Source organism: Mustelus asterias, chromosome 11 (genome assembly GCF_964213995.1).
Source record: "Mustelus asterias chromosome 11, sMusAst1.hap1.1, whole genome shotgun sequence".
Taxonomy (NCBI): Eukaryota; Metazoa; Chordata; class Chondrichthyes; order Carcharhiniformes; family Triakidae; genus Mustelus; species Mustelus asterias.
The window spans coordinates 13,547,158-13,573,840 of record NC_135811.1 but is presented as its reverse complement, the minus strand read 5'-3'; the positions used below and the strand labels follow the sequence as shown (position 1 = coordinate 13,573,840).

The 26,683-nt window shown below is 44.4% G+C and overlaps 1 protein-coding gene across 1 annotated transcript in view; it reads right to left on the bottom strand.

Moving 5' to 3' along the window:
• Positions 1-26,683, bottom strand: part of cfap58 (cilia and flagella associated protein 58) — a 222,049-nt gene that overhangs the window by 118,102 nt on the left and 77,264 nt on the right. Inside the window, exons 11-13 of the mRNA XM_078224321.1 lie at positions 25,891-26,037; positions 15,116-15,256; positions 12,370-12,593 (exon numbers count right to left, since the gene is read on the bottom strand). Of these exons, the coding sequence (XP_078080447.1) occupies positions 12,370-12,593; positions 15,116-15,256; positions 25,891-26,037 (512 nt within the window). The remainder of the gene's footprint in view (positions 1-12,369; positions 12,594-15,115; positions 15,257-25,890; positions 26,038-26,683) is intronic.

The following is a 26,683-nucleotide window of genomic DNA, read 5'->3' as shown; positions in this document are numbered from 1 at the left end:
GGAACATTTCAGAGGGCAGTTAAGTCAACCACATTGATATGGGCCTGGAGTCACTTGTAGGCAAGTAGATTTTCTCCTGGACATTACAAAACCAGATGGTTTTTTTACGACAGTTAACAACAGTTTCACAGTCACTATTATTGAGACTACTTTTTAATTCCAGGTTTTATTATTTTGATTTGATTTATTGTCACATAAGTTCATAAGATATAGGAGCAGAATTAGGCCATTCAGCCCATCGAGTCTGCTCCGCCATTCGATCATGGCTGATATACTCCCCATCCCCATTTTCCTGCCTTAAGAACATAAGAAATAGGAGCAGGAGTAGGCCATCTAGCCCCTCAAGCCTGCTCCGCCATTCAATAAGATCATGGCTGATCTGATAGTGGGTTCAGTTCCACTTACCCACCCACTCCCCATAACCCTTAATTCCCTTAATGGTTAAAAATCTATCTATCTGTGACTTAAACACATTTAACAAGGTAGCCTCTACTGCTTCATTGAGCAGAGAATTCCAAAGATTCACTACCCTCTGGGAGAAGAAGTTCCTCCTCAACTCTGTTCTAAATTGACTCCCCTGTATTTTGAGACTATGCCCCCTAGTTCTTGTTTCCATTGTAAGTGGAAATAACCTCGCTGCTTCTACCCTGTCTAGCCTCTTCATTATCTTATATGTCTCTATAAGATCTCCCCTCAACCTTCTAAACTCCAATGAGTACAGGCCCAGTCTACTCAATCTCTCCTCATAAGCTAACCCCCTCATCTCCGGAATCAACCTGGCGAACCTTCTCTGTACCCCCTCCAAAGCTAATATATCCTTTCTTAAATAAGGGGACCAAAATTGTACACAGTACTCTAGGTGCGGCCTCACCAGTACCCTGTACAGTTGCAGCATGACCTCCCTGCTTTTATACTCCATCCCTCCCGCGATAAAGGCCAACATTCCATTTGCCTTCTTGATTACCTGCTGCACCTACAAACTGAGTTCTTGCCTTCTGCCCACATGTTTTAGTATATCGTGAAAATGTTATTAATTGAACTCAAATTCCATCAGCTTCCATGGGATGTGAACCCATGTCCCCAGAGCATTAGCCTGGCTCTCTGGAATACTAATCCAGTGGCATTCGCATTACACCATCATCTCCCCGTCTCTCATGCAATTATACCTTCCTTGCATAAGGAGATCAAGACTGTACATAGTCCTCCAGATGTGATTTAATAATGGTCCTGTACAACTGTAACAACTCTTCCCAACTTTCATATTCAATTCCTCTTGAAATCAATACCAACACTTCCATTTGCCTTCCTGATGACTTGCTGCCCCTGCGTTTTTGTGATTCATGTACCAGGGCACCCAGTCTGCAACATAAAGTTCTGTAATCTCTCTATTTCTGCTCTTCCAGCTAAAAAGTGGACGAGTTCACATTTTTTCCATATTATACTCCATCTGTGAAATTTCTGACCACTCTCTTAACCTATCTAAATCTTTTGTAGACTCATTGGGCAGAATTTTCCCATCCCGCCTGCCATGGGAACCATAGCGGGCTGGGGTGGACCATGCAAAGGTCCATTGACCTCAGGCAGGAGTTTCTGATCTTGGGTGAGCGCGGCTGAAAAATTCCACCCTTTATATCCTTTTGATAACTTACTTTCCTACCTATTTTATGCCATCAGTAGATTTAGCTGACATACATTCGAACCCTTCATTCAAGTGTTTGATCTCCATTGTAAATAGTTGAGGCCCCAGCACTGATTCATGTGGCACTCCACTAGTTACAGCTTGCCAAAGCTGAAATGATCCATTCATCTCATTCTCTGCTAACTGTCAGCTAACCATTCCTCTATCCATGCTGATATCTTACCTCCCCAGACCATAGTTCGTATTTTGTGCAGTAATTTTTGATTTAGCATCTTATCATAATTTGGAAATCTAAGCACATCACATCTCCAGGTTCCCCTTTATCTGCCTTGCTTATTACTTCCTCAAAGAACTCCAATAAGTCAATCAAACACAATTCCCCTTTCATAAAACTGTGTTGAATCTACCTGATTGCATTATGGTATTCTAAATAACCTACAAATGCCTCCTTAAAAATGGATTCTAGCATTTCCCCTTTGACAGATGTTATGCTAACTGGTCTATATTGTCCTGTTTTCTGCATCCATCTTTAGAGGTGTTAGTTTTGCTTGACTTTCACTCATACCACTTGCATACTGTGCTACTCTCTCACTAATTTTTAGCTTGGGTCCCTCTCTTTTGAGTCAAAGGGACATGACATGGGTTCAAGCCTTTACGCACTCAATCTAAGATAATACTTCAATACAATACTGAGGCACTGCCATAGAAAATCTTGCAGCTATTTGGTGCCTTTCACAACCCAGGGCATTTCGAAATGCTTTACAGTCAATGAAATTATTTTGAACCGTTGTTACTGTTGTAATATACAGTAAGAAGCCTCAGAACACCAGGTTAAAGTCCACCAGGTTTATTTGGTATCACGAGCTTTTGGAGCGCTTCTCCTTCATCAGGTGAGTGGAGAGTTGGGTTCACAAACACGGCATATATAGACATATAGATATGCCGTGTTTGTGAACCCAACTCTTCACTCACCTGATGAAGGAGCAGCGCTCCGAAAGCTTGTGATACCAAATAAACCTGTTGAATTTTAACCTGGTGTTGTGAGATTTCTTACTGTGCCCACCCGAGTCCAACGCCGGCATCTCCACATCATGTTGTAATATAGGAAACATAGCAGTCAATTTTGTGCAAAGATCTGTGTTTGACGCTAAATGGCTCTGAAGAGGGATGTATGTCTATAGGAATATTGTTTAAATTGGAACCATAGAAATGGATAGCTGTTAAGAATTATACTGTGTCACATTTAAGTATTTTAATTAGCAAAGCTATGATTCTTTTTGTTAAATTCTAACTGTATTGTCGAATAAAGTTTGTTTTAATAAAAGCTTCCTAGTGGGTCAATCGAATCATACCTGGAGCAAAACACCTTCTGCTTACCCTAATGCTAAAATCAAAAAAAGGTGGTGTCTATGCTAACTTTATAATATATCTTGAAGTTTCTGATCTGGTCCCTAATACTACCACTGTTGTTATTCAGCAGTTTAACGCCAATATTTCTGATATTTCAATTTAATTCTCATTTTGTTGAATATCGCTCACTATATTTTATGGCTTTTAACATGCAATATGTGTCAAACAAGTCCTCAATGCTATTATTAATTATTTTGGAATTGCTGGGTTGTTTTATTTGCAACATACAGATGGAGGTGCAGATGCATCACACTAGGCTCCTGCTGCAGACACGGCATGCTAAAAATGGATTTTCGATAAGTATCCAGAATTTGTACCAATTACTGAATTCGTAGTTTTAATTCAACTAAAAAGACAAGGGCAGCAGGTACATGGAACACCACCATCTTAAAGTTCCCCTTCAAGTCATACACCATCTTGACTTGGAAGTAAATCACTGCTCCTTCATCGTTATTGAGTCAAAGCCCTGGAACTCCCTCTCTAATGGAATTATGAGAGTGCCTTCAGACATGAACGGCAGCTGTTCAAGAAGGTGGCTCACCACCACATTCCCAAGGACAATTGGGAAGGGCAATGAGGGCAGGAACCAGTCTGCCATGGCAGAGTGGTGTACAGCAGCACTTCAGAGGCAACACAGCACTATGGCCAAAAGGCCCTGATGTACTAACTTCAAAGTCTCTTGTGAACTGAGGATCACATTATGCATGCCACTCGTTACCAATCTGGTTGCAGATCGATGTGATTTCCCACTTCAAGATTTGAAGACCTGATGGGATGCTGGCGAGCAGCTGTTTCAATGAGCATTCATGAGATACAAATGAATGCAGATGACATTCACACCACCAGCCAACAGGAAGACCGACCCGCCATTAGGGCGGCATGGTGGCACAGTGGTTAGCACTGCTGCCTCACAGCGTCAGGGATCTGGGTTCGGTTCCAAGCTTGGGTCGCTGTCTGTGTGGAGTTTGCACATTCGCCCCATGTCTGCGTGGGTTTCCTCCGGGTGCTCCGGTTTCCTCCCACACACCAAAGATGTGCGGGTTAGGTTGATTGGCCATGCTAAATTGCCATTTATTGTCAGGGGTACTAGCTAGGGTAAATACGTGGAGTTACGGGGATAGAGGCTGGGTGGGATTGCAGTCGGTGCAGACTCGATGGGCCAAATGGTCTCCTTCTGCACTGTAGGGATTCTATGAACTCGCCAGTGGGAGAATTGCAATATGATTTTATGCTGGCAGGTTTCCAACTTTTTGGCTCCGGCTAGATTCTCCTCTCCTGGCCGCCACCTAACCTGCTGCAGGCAGAATGAGAAAATTCCGCCCACAGTAAACAACGATGTAAAAGTTGCCATCATAAACAAATTCTAAAGAAAGGTACAAATTATGTAATGGATTTACAGCACTCTGACATAAATGTGTATGGATCTGTTTCTGAAGTAATTTTTGAGTGCACATCAAAATAAACTGTAAGGTGCAGAATAATATACACATAAGCTCTTCAATTATACAACCAGGAATAGTTGGAACCAAGAATGGTGAAAATTGAGAATACCGCCATCTGATCTGCCAATCAAAATACAGCGAGAGGGGGAGAGAGGGTGAAGGGGTTAATGGGCATTAAAATTGTTCCTGTGAAACTTAATACTTCAATTGTTTGAAAAGCTTTAGGAATTATTCAGAACATCTGGCAACAAACATGGCAATATTTGAACTGATTAACCGAAATGTGCTCATACATAACATAAAGCTTATAGAATAGAATCCCGACAGTACAGAAGGAGGCCATGCGGCCCATCAAGTCTGTACCGACCACAATCCCAACCAAGCCCTATTCCCGTAACCCCACACATTTATCCTGCTAATCCCCCTGACATTAAAGGGGGCCAATCAACCTAACCCGCACATCTTTTGAGTGTGGGAGGAAACCAGAGCACTCGGAGGAAACCCATGCAGACACGGGGAGAACGTGCAGACTCCGCATAGACAGTGACCAAAGGCCGGAATGGAACCTGGGTCCCTGGCGCTGTGAGGCAGTAGTGCTCACCACTGTGCCACCGTGCCGCCCCACTGTGCCAGTCTTTCAGGTCACTGGCTTATGAGGTCACCGGAGCGGGACTACTGAATTTGCAAAGCTGTCCAACCATTCAGTTACCACTTTCTTTTCACATCTGCAAAATGCTCAGGATGAATTTCCTTTTTGTCCTAATGGCGGCGTCCCGCCAGTAAGCAATAATTGATTTATTGAATATGACAGCAGTGTCTACTCGGATTAAAAAGTTATCGAGAACAGTTAAAACCAATTCTGCACTGAGAAACAAGACTTCACACAACATACTGCGGTTGCAAACCAAGTTCATAAATTAGGAGAGGGGGAGGAGAGGGAAAAAAGAAGCGAGCTTATGATGTTCAATATTTATGCTGACAGTACATCAGTTGAGATTTCTACTAGTTATTTAGATATTCCATTTTATCACAAACTGTTCAGGTCCCCTAAAGAATACTAAACAGCTTGGAAAAATTCAGTCCAATTTATTCTAATTTTGCTTGTCGTGCTGTTATACATTTCATTTGATTCAAATTATTGAGTTCAGTGACCATATTCCAGTGCAGTTTCTGTTACAGTAGAGCTTTGCACAGAAGGAGAGCTTCAAGGGAGCAGTTAGGCTGCCAATTTCATGTCACTGTAAAGGCTCTCGCTTCCCAGCAAAGCAGAAACTCAGCATGGCTTTGTCAAGGGCAGATCGTGCCTTACGAGCCTGGTGGAGTTCTTCGAAAATGTGACTAAACTCATTGACGAAGGGAAGGCAGTAGATGTGGTTTATATGGATTTTAGCAAGGCGTTCGATAAGGTCCCCCATGCAAGGCTTCTAGAAAAGGTGAGAGGGCGTGGGATCCAAGGGGCTGCTGCCCGGAGGATCCAGAACTGGCTTGCCCAAAGGAGGCAGAGAGTGGGTATAGATGGGTCTTTTTCTAAATGGAGGTCGATCACCAGTGGTCTGCCCCAGGGATCTGTTCTGGGACCCTTGCTGTTTGTCATTTTCATAAATGACCTGGATGAGGAAGCGGAGGGATGGGTTGGTAAGTTTGCCGACGACACGAAGGTTGGTGGGGTTGTGGATAGTCTGGAGGGATGTCAGAAGTTACAGAGGGACATAGATAGGATGCAAGACTGGGCGGACAAGTGGCAGATGGACTTCAACCCAGATAAATGCGTCGTGGTCCATTTTGGTAGGTCAAATGGGATGAAGGAGTACAATATAAAGGGAAAGACTCTTAGTACTGTAGAGGATCAGAAGGACCTTGGGGTCCGGGTCCATAGGACTCTAAAATCGGCCCCACAGGTGGAGGAGGTGGTTAAGAAGGCGTATGGTGTGCTGGCCTTTATTAATCGAGGGATTGAGTTTAGGAGTCCGGGGTTAATGATGCAGCTATATAAGACCCTCGTCAGACCCCACTTGGAGTACTGTGCTCAGTTCTGGTCGCCTCACTATAGGAAGGATGTGGAAAAGATTGAAAGGGTGCAGAGGAGATTTACAAGGATGTTGCCTGGATTGAGTGGCATGCCTTATGAGGATAGGCTGAGGGAGCTCGGTCTTTTCTCCTTGGAGAGACGAAGGATGAGATGACACCTAATAGAGGTGTATAAGATGTTGAGAGGCATAGATTGGGTGGACTCTCAGAGGCTTTGTCCCAGGGTGGAAATGTCTGCTACGAGAGGACACAGGTTTAGGGTGCTGGGGGTAGGTACAGGGGAGATGTTAGGGGTAAGTTTTTCACACAGAGGGTGGTGGGCGAGTGGAATCGGCTGCCGTCAGTGGTGGTGGAGGCGAACTCAATAGGGTCTTTTAAGAGACTCCTGGATGAGTACATGGAGCGTAATAGGATGGAGGGTTATAGGTAGGTCTAGAAGGTAGGGATGTGTTCGGCACAACTTGTGAGCCGAAGGGCCTGTTTGTGCTGTAGTTTTTCTATGTTCTATGTTCTAAACCTCCTTACGGATGACCACTAAATCGCTTGGACGTGTATCACAAGGATTATCGTCATGAGTTCTGGTTTGAAAACTGGACATGTGGAGCAAGATTTTCCAGCCATGCTTGCTCTAAAATGGGAAAACCTGTCTGAGGTCAATGGACCTTTGCATGGTCCTCTCCCTTTCCGCCCGCTATGATTCCCATGGCGCGTGGGATGGAAAAATACCCCCCCGGAGTCTCTTGCACCCTACTTTATAACCTTAGAGTTGTTTTTAGTGTTCTGAAAATGCTGACAGCCCTACCTGCATCCTGAAAGCGCTTGACGTACCAAAACAGAGTACTGCCCTTCACAGTTCAAACCAGAGCCACATCATATGAGTATACATGTCCGTAATCTTCTCGCCTCTGTAGTGTAGCATCTAGGTTGTGCAACTGTTCTTCCTTATTCTTTCCAGGAACTAAGATATTCCGGAAAATTCTCCAGTCTTGCATCCCCTGCTACCGCTCCAGTGGGAAAGGAGAGTTTAACGCTCAGCCAAAACTCCATTCACAAATGGCCAATGACTTCAAGAGGATGTCATGTGATCGTTCCCTTAAAGTGCCCTTGTTCTAACTAGGAACAATCTGAGTACACAACATCTAAGACAGCTAAAACTCAGGTTGTGTTTCAACTGTACTGCTATGTAAGGAATTTGAACCTGGCACGTTTTTGCTTCTATCGCCGATCACTTGGTTTTAGCCTGGCTGGAGCATGCATATATTGTGATGCACAAGGTGGGACAGGCTGGATGGTCCAGAGGGATTTTCCAGAATATCTTAGGTACTGGAAACAATAAGGAAGAACAACTGCACAACCAAGATGCCACACTACAGAGGCGAGAAAATTACAGATTAGGGTATGGAAAGATCAATGTGAATGTTCCCAATATTCTACTAAATATCTGGGTCATATCATAGACGCAAAGAGACTGCACAAATCGCCTTCAAAAGTCAAAGCCGTGAACTGCATGTCAAAACACCAATCAGTTTTGTTCTTTTTTGGGCATATTAAACTATTATGGAAGGTTTGTCCCTAACCTACCAGCTATTCTTAAACCTTCACATGACTTATTGTGTCAAAACAGGAATTGGAAATGGGTGGATCAGTGTGAGAAAGCCTTCTTACAAGCTAAAGAGGCATTATTAAAGTCAGAAGTCCTGACACACTTTGCTCTGAATTTACCTTTGCAACTGGCATGTGATGCATCATCTTATGGGGTGGGTGCGGTAATTTCTCACACAATGTCCAATGGTAAAGAGAAGCCGATGGCTTTTGCATCAAGATAATTGAATAAAGCAGAAATGAACTGTGTACAGATAGACAAAATAGCTCCAGGAATCAAACATTGCTACCAATACCGATATGAAACATAGAAGCCCTACAGTGAAGGAGGCCATTTGGCCCATCAAGTCTGCACCGACCACAATCCCACCCAGCCCCTATCCCCATAGCCCCACTTTTTTACCCTGCTAGTCCCCCTGACACTAAAGGTCAATTCAGCATGACCAATCAACCTAACTCGCACATCTTTGGACTGTGGGAGGAAACCGGAGCACCCGGAGGAAACCCACGCAGACAGAAGAAGAATATGCAAACTCCATACAGTGACCCAAGCCGGGAATCAAACCTGGGTCCCTGGCGCTGTGAGGCAGCAGTGCTTGCCACTGTGTCGCCCACGGAAGGAAGGCAGTTTACTTGATTAATGGATCATCGACCACTGACAGCGATATTTGGGACTCACACCATCTCTGGCAGTGAGCCGAATGAAGAGATGGGCATTGCTGTTGTCAGCACATATATATGATAAACCATCGTCAATCAATTCTCCATGGGATGAACTCTCCCAATTACCTTTACCCAACAAGTCATCAATAAACAGTTCAAGTGGAAACACTTGCTACTTTGAGCAAATAGATAACACTCCTGTAACCACAGGTTAAGAAGTATGCCAGAAATGATCCACTACTGTCAGAAGGTTTGGACATGGTACTTCATGGCAAGACCATGGGAGCAAACCCGGAGTTGATGTCGTATGTCACCCCGAAGACTCAAACTATCCATACAAGCTGGTTGTCTCCTCTGCGGAACAAGAGTCATCATTCTACCATTATTAAGGAAACATGTACTAAACCAACCACATGAAGATCACTGTGGTATAGTAAGGATGAAGAAGATAGCCAGAGCTACTTTTGGGGGGCAAGGCTTGGTGGCAAAATCCAGGAGAAGGTGGAGATGTGTTCGTCTTGTGGAAAAATTCGGAACCTGCCACAACTAGCACCATTACACCGATGGGAATGGCCAGAAGGGCCATGGCTCAGAGTTCATATAGATTATGCCGGGCCATTCGAAGACTCATGTTTCTCATTGTGACCATCATGCACTTGCAATGGCCTGAAGTCACCACTATGAAGACAATGTCCTCAGAGAGAACAATAGAAAGACTGGGTGAGAGATTTGGAAGGTTGTTCAGGTTATCCTGAACAACTTGTGAACAACAATGGGCCGCAGTTCATTCAGCAAGAATTCACAAACTATTTAAAGGAGAATGGGATTTAACACATCCGATCTGCTCCTTATCCTCCTGCCACAAACGGCAGTACGGTTTATTCAGACAATGAAACATTCGTTGACAGTAACTCCAGAGCAAGGTTTGTTGTCTAAACGATTGAGCCAATTCCTGATGATGTACAGGAACGCTACACATTCCACAAAGTTCTCGAACATTGCTCATGATAAAACATAAATTAGCAATTGATTTACATAATTTTCCCAAAACAAGAGAAATTGTTGAGAAGGAACAGCAAGATCAGGTTATATGATGCGAGAACAGGGCTAAATGCCATGTTTTTCATAAAAGTCAACAGGTATTGGCAAGGAATTATATTATCCACCAGTGAGAGGTGGATACCTGCCATCATCTTAGCACAGACAGGACTGGTCTCCTACACGTACAAACTCAAGACGATGTAGTATGGAGAAGACATGTGGATCAACCTTTGGCAACCAGAGCCAGTTTGCCAGAGACAGAATTAACCCAGAGTCCACAACAAGCTGTGCCAAATGAAGACCTGGACATACCTGAGAACCTACCCAAAACAGTATCTCAGTTGAGAACACTTCAACACCGAGCCAACTTCCGAACACCACATAGACTCTGGTGAAGACAACCACAGACGATGTCCAAACTAAACCAGAAACACCAGAGGTTGCAGTCAACACGAAAAAGCAGATGCTTGAGGTTCACCAACAGCCACCCAGAAATAGACGTCCTCCGAAACCTCTCATCTTTTGACTATTGTGTTTATTAATTGTTTATATTGAGAATTTTGATTGTTAATATTATGCTATATTTCATTGCAGAAACCTCTAATGTAAAAGGGGAAAAAAAGTGTTGTGTGTTCACATTGTCCCTAGTTGGAATAAGGGCAATTTAAGGGACCAATCATGTGACATCCTGATGCCATCATCAGTCGTTTGTGCGGACAAATGGGCAGTCTATCCTAACAGCCAGTAGAGTAAACACCTTTCCAATAAAGCTCTTGTTTGTTTGTACCTTCATGGACTACAAGCAAGCCTATCCTTTAAAAATACCACATTAGGGGTGTCAAAGTCCCAGAGCAGGTACATAGAACCTTCATGGTTATAACGGAACCACATCCACCATCCTCCAATCCTCCAGAACCTCTCCCGTCTCCATTGACGACGCAAAGATCATCACCAGAGGATCAGCAATCGCTTCCCTCGCCTCCCACAGTAGCCTGGGGTACATCCCATCCGGTCCCGGCGATTTATCTAACTTGATGATTTTCAACAGCTCCAACACATCCTCTTTCCTAATGCCCACATGCTCAATCTTCTCAGTCCACTGCAAGTCTGCACTGCAACTACCAAGGTCCTTTTCCACTGTGAATACTGAAGCAAAGTATTCATTGAGTACCTCTGCTATTTCAACCGTTTCAATACAGACTTTCCCACCGTCACATTTGATAGGTCCTACTCCTTCACATCTTATCCTCTTGCTCTTCACATACTTGTAGAATGCCTTGGGGTTTTCCTTTATCCTGTCCACCAAGGCCTTCTCATATCCCCTCCTGGCTCTTCTAATTTTCCTCTTTAGTTCCTTCCTACCAGTCGTATACTCTTCTAGATTTCTAACATTACCTAGCTCCCTGAACCTTTTGTAGGCTTTTCTTTTCGTCCTGACTAAATCCGTTACAGCTTTCGTGCACCATGGTTCCTGTAACCTACCATAACTCCCCTGTCACACCGGAACATTGCCGTGCAGAGCTGCAGACAAATTTTCCTTGTACGGAAGAAATGTGGCAAATTTTCAAGGAAGATTTGGAACAATCTTCCAAATCTTCCTTGAAAATTTGCCACATTTCTTCCATACATTTCTCTGAGAAAACCTCCTTCCAATTTATGCCTCTAATTTCCTGCCTAATAGCATCATAGCTTTCAAGCTTGCTCCACCATTCATTATGATCATGGTTGATCTTCAAATTCAATACCCTGATCCTGCCGTCCCTCCAATATCCCTTGATCCCTTTAAGCCTCAAGAGCTATATCTAATTTCTTCTTGAAATCACACAACATTTTGGCCTCAACTACATTCTGTGATAGTGAATTCCACACATTCCCCACCCTCTGGGTGAAAACGTTTCTTCTCACCTCAGTCCTAAAAGGTTTACCCCTTATTCTCAAACTATGACTCCTAGTTCTGGATTCCCCCATCATCGGGAACATTCTTTCTGAATCGACTCTGTATAATCCTGTTAGAATTTTATAAATTTCTATGAGATCCCCTCTCACTCTTCTAAACTCCAATCAAAACAATCCTAGCCGACTTAGTCCATCCTCCTATGACAGACCAACCATCTCAGGAATCAGCCTGGTAAAGCTACACTGCACTCCTTCTATAGCAAGATATGATCATACAGTTGTGATCATGTTGCTGGACCAAAAACCTAGAGGTTTGGATTGGTCAGCCAGAGAATATGAGTTAAGACCTAACCATGGAAGCGTGAGTTTTAAAAAAACTGGAAATAAAAAGGGATCATGTAAAAACCGTCAGATTGTTGCAAAAGCCCAACTGGTTCGACTGTCCTTCAAGAAAGGAAATATTCCTTCCTGGCCATACCTAGTCAGGCCTATGTAAGCCTTGCCTTGCATCAATGTGGTTGACTCTTATAATTGCTCTCTGTTGGCCTTAAGGCTATACAATATACAGCAGCCATGCCACTGCATCCAACTCCCAGTGATTATCCGTTTTTATAAGAATTCCTTCACAAGCAGATTTGCTAGTTTCACCTGAGGTCCTCCAGGTTAGAAACACTCTTGCTTAGGAGGTGTTTCTCCCGCCGTAGTTTCTTGATCTCCATGCGGAGGAGTCGAATATCATCCACCCGCTGCCTGTATTGTATCTCGCCTTTATTTAGCATGGAGTGTTGGATCTTTATCTTCTCATACAGCAAGGCCAGCTCATCGTTGCGGCGCACAAGCTGAGTGCCCAAAATGTCTCTCTCACTGATGACCTAGAATGTTAGAAAAAAGTTAATTGCGGAAACAACATGAAAGCGTACTGGAAACTTGTTCCATCAGTGAAGAGGGTGAGCAGAAATCAATCTTCGCAGCTACACAAGCTTCGAGCTAGAAAAAACAAGGAAGGCTACCCTGCAATTAAAGGCACATAATAAGCTTAATAGCCCTTAATGTTTGCTAATAGGAATATGATGGGATAATTATGAAGCTATAAATTAAGACTCTGCTGAGAAAATATTGGACAAAATTGATTTCAAATAACCATTGGCTGTTACTTTAGTAAACCAGAAAAAAAAAACTAATTTTCCCAAAGGGTACTTGCCAAACCTGAATAGCACAAGCAATGTAGACTGAATTTGCAGTAGGACTGCAGCATAACCACTTCCCACTGAAGCTGTGGTTATACAAAACAGCAACAACTTGCACTTATGTAGCACCTTTGATGATGAAAACTGTCCTCTGGCCATTCAAAGAAGTATAACCGGCGAAGTTTCACACCATGGCAGAGAAGGAGGGACAAACAAAGCCTTGATCAAAGATTTGGACATTAAGGGGGAGATTTTGGGATTAAGGGGGATATATAAGGAGGGGGAGGGGGGAGAAGGGGGGTGATCTTAAAGGATCATCCTCCACTATTTCCACCAACTCCAACATGATACTACTATGAAACCCACCCCTCACTCCCCCTGTCAGCATTCCGCAGGGACCGTTCCCTCCCTGACACCCTGGTCTACTCCTCCATCACACCCAACTCCCCACCTCCTTGCCTTGGCACCTTCCCTTGCAATCATAGAAGGTGCAACACCTGCCCCTTTACCTCCTCTCTCCTCACCATTCAAGGCCCCAAATACTCCTTTCAGGTTCAGCAGCAGTTCACTTGCATCTACTTCAATTAGGTTTACTGTAATCATGCTCCCAATGCAGTCTCCTCTACATTGTGGAGACTAAACACAGACTGGGGGATTGCTTTGCAAACACCTTTGCTCAGCTCATAAGTTATTGCTTACCATTTGAACTCAGCTTCTTGCTCTCATGCCCATGTGTCTGTCCTTGGCCTGGACAGGCAGTACGGTGGCACAGTGGTTAGCACTGCTGCCTCACAGCGCCAGGGACCCAGGTTCAATTCCCGGCTTGGGTCACTGTCTGTGTGGAGTCTGCACGTTCTCCCTGTGTCTGCATGGGTTTCCTCCAGGTGTTCCGGTTTCCTCCCACAGTCCAAAGATGTCTGGGTTAGGAGCATTGGCCATGCTAAATTGCTCCTTAGTGTCCCGGGATGCATAGATTAGAGAGATTTGCGGGCTAAATATGCGGGGTTACAGGGATAGAGCCCAGGTGAAGGTTGTCAGTGAAGACACAATGGGCCGAATGGCTTCCTTCTGCACTGTAGGGATTCTATGATTCTATGCTGCAATGCTCTAGTGAAGCCCAACACAAGCTGGAGGAGCAATGCCTCATCTTCCGATTAGGCAGGTTACAGCCCTCAGAACTCAACACTGAGTTTGACAACTTTAGACTGTGACCTTCCTCTTCCATCTTAAATCTTTTTCTAAATATTCCATATATGTTTTGTCTCAATGCAAAAACCTGCTCTTTCCCTGCCTACGCCCCCTTCCCACACCGGATCATCCATCTTTCACTCTTAAGTGCTTTTGCAATCTTTGTTGCAATCTTTTTCATTTTTCTTTTAATTTTTAATCTTTGCTGCAATCTCTCCCAGCTACAACATACTATCCAACGTATTTTCCCTCTCTTTTAGTTGCAGTGAGTCAAGCATGAACTTGGTTTTCTCTCTCTACAGATGTTGCCAGACCTGTTGAGCTTTTTCAGCATTCTCTGTCCTTACTTTTATTGAATCATAGAATCCTACAGTGCAGAAGGAGGCCATTCGGCCCATCGAGTTTGCACCGACAACAATCCCACCCAGACCCTATCCTCATTACCCCATGCATTTACCCGAGCTAATCCCCTGACACTGAGGGGCAATTTAGCATGGCCAATCCACCTAACCCGCACATCTTTGGACTGTGGGAGGAAACCGGAGCACCTGGAGGAAACCCATGCAGACACGTGCAAACTCCGCACAGACAGCGACCCAAGCTGGGAATCGAACCGTCCCTGGCACTGTGAGGCAGCAGTTCTAACCAGTGTGCCACTGTGACGCCCTTAGGTTCAATTCCTCTCATAATAAAGGATAGCATTCCATTAGCCTTCTTAATTACTTGCTGTAGTTGCATACATTTTTTTGTGACTCATGGATTAGAACATCAGATCCCTCTGCACCTCAGAATTCTGCAGTCATTCGCTATTTAAGTAATACTAATAATAATATAGAGATAAATGCTAAATTACAGAAGATAAACAGATGTTATAAGAGGGGACTGACTACTACAGTTTCAGAAACCACAGCACTTAATTTTAAACACTTGCATCTATATAGTACTTAGTTACATTTTTGAGACTCTTCATCATTTCAGAATGGAATGAATGAATTGTCTCACAATCCAATGTGATATACCTGGTCCAGCTCTTTCTTTTGCCGAATCCTCTCTGTGTCAGCCTCATCAATAATCCTCAGTAATTTTCTTTCCTCTGTCTCCTGGTTTTCAATGAAAATCCGGGTGTCCTGGGCCTGTTGCTTCATCTTCTGCAGTTCGCTCTGTGGTTAGGGGAAAAAAAGGGGAGAACCCTTTGAAATAGCTGAAAGTGTGTAGAAAGATCAACAGTTTGCAGTCCACTGGAATAGAGTTTTGGTAACATATCCCCACAAAATAGTTATAAATGAGAGTGGTCGTGTCTTGGGATACAGCTCTGCTCAACGTTGGAACAGTGGCTGATGAACGATCACCAGAATGTCTCCCAACCCTGGGCAGCATCAGGACCTTAGTCCCCTCCTTGCCCTGCTCAGGGTTTAAAGTTACTGCCCCCAGGGGCTGAAATTAACCTACCCTGTCTCCCAGAAGTTGAAGATAAGCCCCCCACAAACCCCCCCCCCCCCCGACCCCCCCAACAAGCCATGCAACTCCCTCAACCTCAATCTGCCCCTGCTGAACTTCCAATTCTCCCCCAGACAGTGCAAGCACAAACAAACTCCAAGGAACCGAATTTCCACATTTCAATTTAATCAGCTGGTTTTCCCTCTGAAATCATTATCAAAGAAGGCAGGAATCAATTGCACCGTCACATATTTACTTACATTTAATGCTTTCCTTAAGTGTATTTTTCAGTCTAACATTTTTATGAATGGTAGGCGTCGATGCTGAGAAATAGAACATTTTCCTACTTTGGTCTCTTGGGATCAGCGTTACGGTTTCCCACATGCAAAATGCATATGTCCTAAAATTAAAATCATTGGACAGATAATCTTTGTTAGGGGAGGCCAAAAATAATCGTAGAATGGTTTTAAGACACAGAAGGAGGCCAATTCAGTCCACTGTGTCCATGCCAGCTCTCCGCAAAATCAACACAGCTAGTACTGCTCACCCGCTCCCTCTCCAGAGCCTGTTTTCTCTTCAGATGTTTATCCAATTCCATGTTGCAATCAGCCTAATTCCATCAGTCTTTCAGGCAGTGCATACCTGATCCTAACCACTCGCTGCGTAAAACAGATTTTTCCTCAGCTTTGCCCATTACCGTCAATCAGTATCCTCTGCTTCTCGCCCTTTCTGCAAATTGGAATAGTGGGTCTCTCTATCTGCTCTGTCTAAACGTCTCATGATTTTTGAACTCTTCCGTAAAATCTTTCTCCAAGGAGGACAAGCCCGTCTTCTCCAAACCATTCACATAACTAAAATCCCTGGGACCATTCTTCCTAAAGTGTGCTGCCAAACATTGGACACAATGCTCCAATTGAGGTCAAACCAGAATCTTATAACGATTTGTCATAACTTTCTTATCTTTGTACTCTGTGACTGAAATTTTCCAGCCATTCATGCAAGGGGGTCCCACTGATGACGAACCCCCCGCCGCGGGTTCCCCAGTGGAGAGGGGTGCGTTCAACAGGAAACCCTGTTGACCATGGTGGGACCAGAAGATCCCACCGCCAGCTAATGGCGGGCTGTCTCTGCCACCGTGAAACACAGGGCGGGCGAGGTTGTGAGGAAAATCCCTCCCAATGCCTCTACTTATAAAGCCAAGGATTTCATGTGTATTTTCTTTTAACCATTTTCTCAATCTGGCCTGCCACCTTGAACAATGTGCGCACATATGCCCCCAGGTCTTACTGCTCTTGCAGTCCCTTTAGAATTGCGTTTCTGATTTTAGATATGGCCTCTCCTCATTCTTTCTACCAAAATGCATCATCACTCACTTGAATGCACCAAATTTAATTTGCCGCATGTTCTCCCATTCCACCAGCCATCTATGTCCTCTTGAAATCTATCACTATCATCTCACTATTCACTATTGCACTTCTGGCTCTGTGCTGAAGGTAAATTTTATCCAAGGTCTCTATTTCCAACTAATTGTGGATTGAAATTTGTGCAGAATCCTGGTCAATCTTGTAGATCACATCCACAAGGCATGGGTTGAGGCTGCTGAGATTTCTTACAGTAGGAGTTTTAACAACACCAGGTTAAAGTCCAACAGGTTTATTTGGTAGCAAATGCCATTAGCTTTCGGAGCGCTGCTCCTTCGTCAGATCTGACGAAGGAGCAGCGCTCCGAAGGCTAATGGCATTTGCTACCAAATAAACCTGTTGGACTTTAACCTGGTGTTGTTAAAACTCTTACTGTGTTTACCCCAGTCCAACGCCGGCATCTCCACATCGAGATTTCTTACACCTAGGATCCTTACGATAGCAGAGAAGGGTCCAGCATCATTTTGAGTGGAATTGAAAGCAGATCCCAGAAGGGAAAAAGCAAGTGTGCCTGCACTGCCTCGGAGACACTTTAGGACCTATTTTTCCATATTCAGAATTATCCACTCTCTGAAATTTTCAGTTCCCCTCATCAGCTGCAAGACCTTACCATTCATCTCCGTTTAGTCATGAGCATGAGGTAGTCCGATGGACCATCATCTATTGGAGAGCTACTGAAGCTTATCTGAGCAGAAAATAGGTCAACAAAGAACCAGGAAGATAAATGATCCAGACTGCCAACTGTGACCTATTCTCTGTTCAAATCAACAATGAAGGAAAGGATGTCTTAACAGATCTGCATCTGCTCTGAAAAAAATACGTTATCCTCTTTGATCGCACAGAACTGCTTTCAACGAGATATTTTTTCTTTATAATTGAAAATAACTGGTGTCTGCATCTCTCGCACTATTCAGGCGTTTAATGGAACTATGCCATATGAAGTTACCAATGAAATATTGAATAATTGCCTTTGACAGTAGCTTTGGAGAACACAGTACTGAATCATACTTCTTTTCCTTGCTGCAGAAATATATAACATACAACAAAGAGAAAGACTTGCATTTGTAGAGCACCTTTCACAACATCAAGCCGCCCCCAAAGCACTTTTCAGCCAGTATAGTATCTTTTGAACTGTGGTCTCTGGTGCAATGTGGTCAAAAATGGCAGCCAATTTGTAGTAAGAAGTTTAACAACACCAGGTGAAGAAGGGGCTTGGAGCTCCGAAAGATTGTGTGGCTTTTGCTACCAAATAAACCTGTTGGACTTTAACCTGGTGTTGTTAAACTTCTTACTGTGTTTACCCCAGTCCAACGCCAGCATCTCCACATCATGACAGCCAATTTGTGCACAGTAAGAGCTCACAAAATAAACGTGATCTTGTGATCTCGTGAGGACACAAGGGATAACCCCTCTGAACCTTTTCAAAATAATGCCAGAAAATCTATTACCTCCAGCTAAGAGAGCTAACAGACCTCGGTTTTACATCCTTTTCGAAAGCTAAGACCTCTGATTCACTCAGCACTGAACTGCGGTGTTAATCTAGATTTTATGGTCAAGTCTCTGCAATTGGGCTTGAATCCACAAGAATCTGACTGCTGACGGTGCCATGGTAAACACAAATCAGTAAGAAGTCTCACAACACCAGGTTAAAGTCCAACAGGTTTATTTGGTAGCAAATACCATAAGCTTTCGGAGCTTGCTGCTCCTTCGTCAGATGGAGTGGTCTCTGTTCTCCAACAGTGCACAGACACAGATATCAAGTTACAGAATACTAATTAGAATGCAAATCTCTACAGCCACAAAACACAAATCACACAGTACCATTCATTGCCACCTAGAATAACCTGTTTGGGAAATGCAATCACAGTGCAGAATGAGTACAGAAATGATCTCACAAAAAAGAAAACAGGGGGAAAAGTGTGAAAAATAAATCTTGCAGCTTGCCGCAAAATATCTCGTCAAATAGCGACCGAGTGCAGCAGTGAACCAGGACACACGGGTGGCCAACTATGTGGCAGGAGTTCAAGATGCTGGAAAATTAAGTCTGACATTTACAAAGAAGAGCTCACTGAATCGGTGCTTCATCCTACAGCAGGCAGCTCTGCACTGAAGAATGCACACGGTGGAAATGACTAGTCCTCATGTACACTGCATCGTACATTGGGAAGGTTGCGAGAATGCATGCTCACTGTCACACAAGAAAGTATTGGCATATTGTCAGGCTTAAGCTCTGTGCCTGACCATAACAGAGAAAGGTGATCAGAGCAAGAAGGACTTGCATTTATATTTAGTTTTATTATATTGGGAGGCAGTGACACTGTGGTAATTTTACTGGACTAGTAATCCAGTGTAATACTCTGGAAACAAACAGAAAATGCTGGAAAATCTCAGCAGGTCTGACAGCATCTGTGGGGAGAGAATAGAGCCAACATTTCGAGTCTGGATGACCCTTTGTCAGAGCTGAAGACAAAGAAAATAGGACAAGATTTATACTGTGGAGGGTGAGGGGGGGGGTTGTAATTGACAATGATTCATAGACAAAAAGACAAAGGGAATTTAAATGGTGGTGCATTACACACTCCGATCTCTTAATGGACACTGTTAGCACCATTCTCAACCTTTATCACCGCCATTTACATTTTGTCTTCAGCTCTGATGAAGGGTCTATTTTCCCCCCACAGATGCTGTCAGACCTGCTGAGATTTTCCAGTATTTTCTGTTTTTGTTTCAGATTCTAGCATCTGCAGTATTTTGCCTTTATAATACTTTGTGAATCTGAATTCAATAAAGATCTGGAATTAAAAGTCTAATATTGACCATGAAACCACTGTCGATTGTTGCAAAAACTCCATCTGGCTCATCCATGTCCCTTGGGGACGGGAATCTGCTATCCTTAGCTCGTTTGGCATACATGTGATTCCAGACCCACTGCAAAGTTGTTGCTTCTTAACGGATTTCTGAAATTTCCCAGGGAGCCACTCAGTTCAAGGGCAATCAGGGATGAGTAACAAATGCTAGCCCAGCCAGTGATGCGCACATCCCATAGATGATTTTTTTTAAATGCACCTGCTATATACAAGCTACTTTGAAACTCAGTAACTATTGCTATGCAGATCAATACGACAGTGGCTATAATCACAGCCTCATGAAAGGCAACTTCAATTATGGAGGCGAGTATTGGTTGATAGTAATGTTTCTGAAAGTGTGGTCTCTGGACCAGGGACCTCCAGGTGTCCAAAGGTGTGACCAATTAAAGTATTTAGGCAGGGGATTCTGTTCTGTCAAATGAAGTGAATTGTTGACTTTGGCATCTGACATCTTTAAGTGGTCATAACAAGTTGTTCTTTCTGTGATCTCTTTCCTCGATGTCTGTTTATCTGGACAAGATTAAGAGGTGTGAAGTGTCTGAAAGCTCTATTACTTATAATTTAATGGTCTGTCTAATTGACACTAATATGTTGTAGATATTGCAGTTTGTTTTCAAAAGAAGATTTGTAAGTAGTGTTAATTTTCTAAGCAGTTCCACACATGCCATTGCTATTACATGGTTCATTGGTATATACATAAATGCACATGGAGTGAATGGGTATGGAAGGGACATGAGCTGGCTGTATAGAGGCCTTTGGGAGCAGCTGGGACATGAGTTGGCATGGATTGTTTTAGCAGCCATGGGGAGGACTTGAGTTGACACTAAGATGTCATGAGTTGGCATGGAAGGTATAAAGGGGTCATGAGGAGGCGGGGGGGTAGTGTGAGGGATGAGGGCTAGGTGGCCTAAAATCTTCTGATACAACAGGGACAAAGTCCAAGAGAACCAAGGCAGGCTTTCTAACCAGCCCCCTCAGCACTTGCCCATCTCTGTGGCCATCAACACTCTGCTTCCAGCCTGCACCACCCACAAGACCAAACCCCTCCCCACTCCCCACCCAGCCTGAAGTAAATATTGTGTGCATCGGGACATTATTTAAGAGGCAGGCCCAGTTAGTCAGCCGCCTGCCCTGGCATCCAAAATCCATCTCTTAGTGTCCAAAAATATATCAATCAGTCTTCACTATGATCAATGAATGAGCATCCACAGATCTGTGGACTCACTAATACCTGATCAAGTGTAACTAGGGATGGGTAATTAAACTTGCTTTCTCCCCAGTGACCCTCGCATCCCAAGAATATTTTCTTTAACATTTGAAAGATTCACAACCCTTTGATTATCATTGTCGTCAATGGCCAACCCCTTGTCCTAACGCAATGATCCTTCTATGCTGAAATTCGATGCTGGAGAGTGATAGCAGCAGTGGATATATGCTGTTACTCACAGCAGTTAAAAGAACTCCCAGAAAAAAATGGATAGCAATACCAGTGACATTGCATTGGTTTGAGGACCAAAGGCATCAATAAAATAGACTTCAAAGTGAACATCAGCCAGTTACTGCAAACAGCTGGATGTGGCTTTTGGAGGCACCATCAGCAGCCTTTTGTCACCATGCAAAATCAATAGATACAGCTAGGGCTTCACCGTAACACAGCGACGCAGATTTAACAATGAACCTTGACATGCAACACTATTGCCATCACTGAATCATCCACCAATAACATCCCGGGGTTACCGTTGATGAGAAATTTATTGACCAGCCAAATACTGTGACCACAAGTATAGGTCAAAGGCTGGGAATTCTGAGACAGATAACTCACCTCCTGACTCCCCAGAATCTGTCCACCATTGACAAGGCACAAGTCAGGAGTGTGTTGGAATACTCTCCATGTGCCTGGTAGCACATGGAAGCTCCAACATCAAGAAGTTTGACACCATCCAGGACAAGAAGTGGCTACAAGAGCAGGTCAGAGCCTTGGAATTCTTGGAGCGTATCTCACTTTCTGACTTCCCAAAGCTTGTCTGACATCTGCATGGCACTATTCAGGTGCATGATGGAATACTCTCCACTTGCCTGGATGAGTGAAATTCCAACAAATCTCGAGAAGCTCAACACTATTCCAGAACAAAATACCCAGCTTGACACACACTATCCACCACTTTCAACATCCCTCCTTCCACCACTGACACACAGTGTGAGTGTGTACCATCTACAAGATGCACTGCAGCAACTCACCAAGGCTCCTTAGACAGCATCTTCCAAACCCACGGCCTATACCATCTAGAAAGACAAGGGCAGTAGACACATAGGAACACCACCACCTTCAAGTTCGCCTCCAAGCCACACATCATCCTGTCTTGGAAATATATCACCTTTCCTTCACTGTGGCTGGGTCAAGATCCTGAAACTCCCTCGCTAACAGTTCGGTGAGTGTATCGACACCATATGGATTGTAGCGGTTCAAAAAGGCAGCTCAGCACCACCTTCTCAAGAGCAATTAGGGATGGGCAATAAATGCTGGCCTAGTCAGTGATGCCCACACCCCATGAAAGAATAAAAAAAGACAATGCAACCCACTTGAATAGCACCCATATACGCTCCCTTCCTCGACCACTAATTCACAGTGGCAACAGCATGTACCATCTGCAAGATGCAGTACATCAACTCACCAAGCATCTTTTCACATCACCTTCCAAACCCACAGCTTTACTACCTAAAGGAACAAGAGCAGCAGACACATATAAGCACCTCTTGTAAGTTCCCCTATGAGTCAACACCATCCTGATTTGAAATTATTACCGGAATCTTACCACCTCGCCTGCCCCAGAATCAGGGCAGGCGAGGCTCGCAAAATGGCATTCTCTGTTGGCTTCAGGCGGGATCTTACGAGCTTCGGACGAGCAAGGCCATAAAATCCCATACTATATCACCATTCCTTCACTGCTGCTGGGTCAAAAACCTTTCAACAGCACTGTGGGTGTACTGACACCACATGGACTACAGCGGTCCATGCGGCTCACCCCCACTTTCTCAAAGGCAATTAAGGATGGATAACAATCAGTAAAAAATAAACAAATAAAAAAGTGTGCAGCATCACATTGTAATATCAAACAGCTTTTGTTTTTTTGGTCTTTATTCTTTGATGGGACATGGGTGTCAGTGAAAAGGCCAGCATGTACGAGGTACTGGTGAGACCGCATCTGGCGTGCTGTAAGCAGTTTTGGTCCCTTTATTTAAGAAAGATATTTCGTTGGAGGCAGTTCAGAGAAGGTTCGCTCGGATGATCCTCGGTATGGAGGGAATGTCTTATGAGGAAAGGTTAAACAGGCTGGGACTCCACTCATTGGAATTTAGAAGAATCATTGAAACATATCAGATTCTTAAGGTGCTTGACAGGGTAAATGCTGAAAGGTTATTTCCCCTCTTGGTAGAGTCTAGAACCAGAGGGCAGAGTCTCAGAATAAAAGGATGCCAATTTAAGACTGAGATGATGAGGAATTTCTTCTCTCAGAGATTTGAGAGTCTTTGGAACTTGTTGCCATAATGAGCTAAGGGGGCAGAGTCCTTGTGCATATTTAAGGCTGAGATAGATTATTGATCAGAAAGGGAATCAAGGGTTCCGGGGAAAGGGCAGGAAAGTGGACATGAGGAATGTGGGATCAGTCATGATTCTACTGAATGTGGGACCAGGCTCGAGGGGCTTACTCCTGTTCCCATTTCTTATGGTCTTATCTGTTAACCATCCTTAATTGCCCTAGAACTGAGTGACCTACAAGGCCAGTTCAGAGAACAGTTAAGAGTTAATCACATTACTGTGGATCTGGAGTCATACGTTGGCCAGACCAGGTAAGTACAGAAGATATCCTTTCCTAAAGGAAGCTAGTGAACCAAATGGGTTTTTTATAACAAGCGACGATAGTTTCACAATCACTATTACTGAGACTAGCTTTCATAGAATCATAGGATCACACAGTGCAGAAGGAGGCCATTCAGCCCATCAAGTCTGCACCGACCACATTCCCACCCAGGCCCTATCCCCATAACTCATACATTTACCCTAGCTAGTCCCTTTGACACTAAGGGGCAATTTAGCATGGCCAATGCACCTAACCCACACATCTTTAGGAGGAAACCGGAGCACCCGGAGGAAACCCAGGCAGACACGGGGAGAATGTGCAAACTCCACACAGACAGTGACCCAAGCCGGGAATCAAACCCGGGTCCCTGGCGCTGTGAGGCAGCAGTGCTTACCACTGTGCCACCGTGCCGCCTAATTCCAGAATTCTTTTATTGACTTTAAATTCCACCAGATGCCGTGGTGGGATTTGAACCCATGTCCCCAGAGCATTAGCCTGGGTCTCTGGATCACTCGTCCAGTGACAAAACCACTGACCACCTTCTCTCTCTTCCTAATATTTCAATCTAAGCTCAGGGAATTAGAAATAATGGTACAAAGAGCGCTGAAAATAAAACTCACATAATATTGGCCATTACTGGCCCTGGGGATCTCATTATTGCTCCTGTCAAATCACACAAGCCATTGATGACCTTAATATCCAATCAGATCATAGTTAAGTTACTATTTCAGTAGACTGTTATTTTATGCTCCTCAGCAAATCCCTGCAGATACCAATCAAACAGCAAGAATACTAAGTAATCTATCCAAACCTCCACTTGTAATTTAATGAAAATAAACAGAAAAGAAACATATTTGATCTCAGTCAATCAATAATAACCAATTAAAATATCAGCAATGGCTGTTTGCAGCCTGTGAGAAGTGTTTTCCTGCTAAAGTGAGGGAAGCAGAACAGCTGCAATGAGGATGCAAGACTCCCAACTTGCAAGATGGGGCAATGGTTTAGAGGTCAAATCCAATTCTTTGGCCATTATTTGTATGATTGCTTCACAGAGAGAAAAGCTACCATTTTGGCCCGTAGACCATCAGGAGGAAGAAGGGGTGATTAGAACATCAACCACCACATCATTGAAACTTTCTGTTAGTTTCTATTAGTCCAATAAAAAGATGCACTGACAGGTTAAATACATTGGGCGGCATTCTCCTGTTTTCAGACTAAGTGCACACACCGACAGGAAAACAGGAGTATTTCTCGTTCACATCGGCACTGTCTATCAGCTGGGATTCACCCACCTGAAAGATGCCAATGAGCTCATCTCAGGTAACCCACTGGCCAGCCCTGATGTTCAGAGGTCAGGGCACCCCAATCTCTGTGCATAAAGACAGGCCCCCTTCATCTGGTGCCCCCGCCCCCTTCCGCCCATTGACCAGGGGGGCACCACCAACCCCTCACCAAATAGGGGCATCCATCCCCACACCCACAAATAATGGGTAACCATCCCCCAAACCACACAGGCATGACGGTGGCCAGATCCGACCACCTTCCACCCCCTCAGACCCCCCTTCCTGCTCAGACCCTCACTCAGCCACCAACCCCTCAGCCCACCCTTCCCCCTCAGCCCGCCCTTCCCCCTCAGCCCACTCTTCCCCCTCAGCTGCCCTTCCCCCTCCAACCCCCGTTCCTGCTCAGCCTCCTTCTCCCTCACACCCCCCACTCAGCTCCCTTTCTCCCTCAGACCCCATTCAGGGGTCTCAGACCTCTGTGCCCTCAGACCTCCCCCCCACCACTCAGACCCTCCTTCCCCCCCCCCCCCAGCCCCCTACTGCCTCAGACCCCCCTTCGGACCTCCCCCCACCACTCAGGATCGACGCTGTTCCCGCCTGGGCCATGGTGAATGGACCATCAAACTCACTCATTGTATTGCGATTAGTGGGTTTGTACAATTGTCATGGTGCCACCTCCGCTGGGCGGGAACCCGATCGGGGCCAGCGGAGTGGGTCATGTGAATCTTGATTGCCTCAATGCCCATCGGAAATCCCGGTTTTTGGCCGATGCCTCATTCTGTGGGGCATCGGGATTCCCGAGCGCTGTCTCACAAGGCTGGAGAATCCCGCCCACTGAGTTAATGAAGATGCAAAAAAATTGTCCACAGGTCAATTTGGTAATGAGAGCTAAGGAAGTATTGGTTCAGTAATTCCTCCAACCATACCTTTAGGGTCTCTTTCTCCTTTTCCATGCGCTGATATTCCAACTGTTGCTTCACGAGTGCAGCCTCTTTTGCGCAGATCTCATCCTTCAGCTGGTCAATGTGGTGGTTCATGATCTTTAACTTGCGTTTCATTTCAGCTATCTCATCCTGAAAAAGAGAAATTGTGAATCAATCCTAAACATTTTGTTAAATATTACAAGGCAGCTCAAAGGAATCTTCTTGTTCCATCACTGCACACGTTCATTCTCCCTCATTAACTTCTCTTCATCCTTCCTGAAACTGTTGATTGCATGATAGGGTATGGTGAAACTATTAGTGTTGGGAACTCTCTCTTGCCTCAACCACATAGCTATCGTCTATGTACAAGAGTGCAAGCGATGGGCAGCAGGTTAATAAGCCATAGAGGAGGGTGGTGAGGGAATTATCAAAGACCAGATCAACCTTGTTCTCACCCAATATCCACATATACACACACACATTTCAAGCAAGGATTGCAACCACGAAGCTCATTTTTACCATTGCTAACTTTGGGGTAGTGACACCAATTGCGGTGTACTGCCCAGTTTAGCAAAAGCCAGGGACTGAAAAAATCTGTATGGCTCAGTTTCTCACTGAATAAACATCACGGAATGGTTATGGTTCAAAAGGAAGCCATTTGGCCCATCATGTCTGCACCTGCTCTCCGAACGAACATCATGATTAGTGCCACTCTCCTGTCTTTTCCCCGTACCCCTGCACATTGTTTCTATTCAAGTAATTATCAAATGCCCTCTTGAATGCCTCGATTGAATCT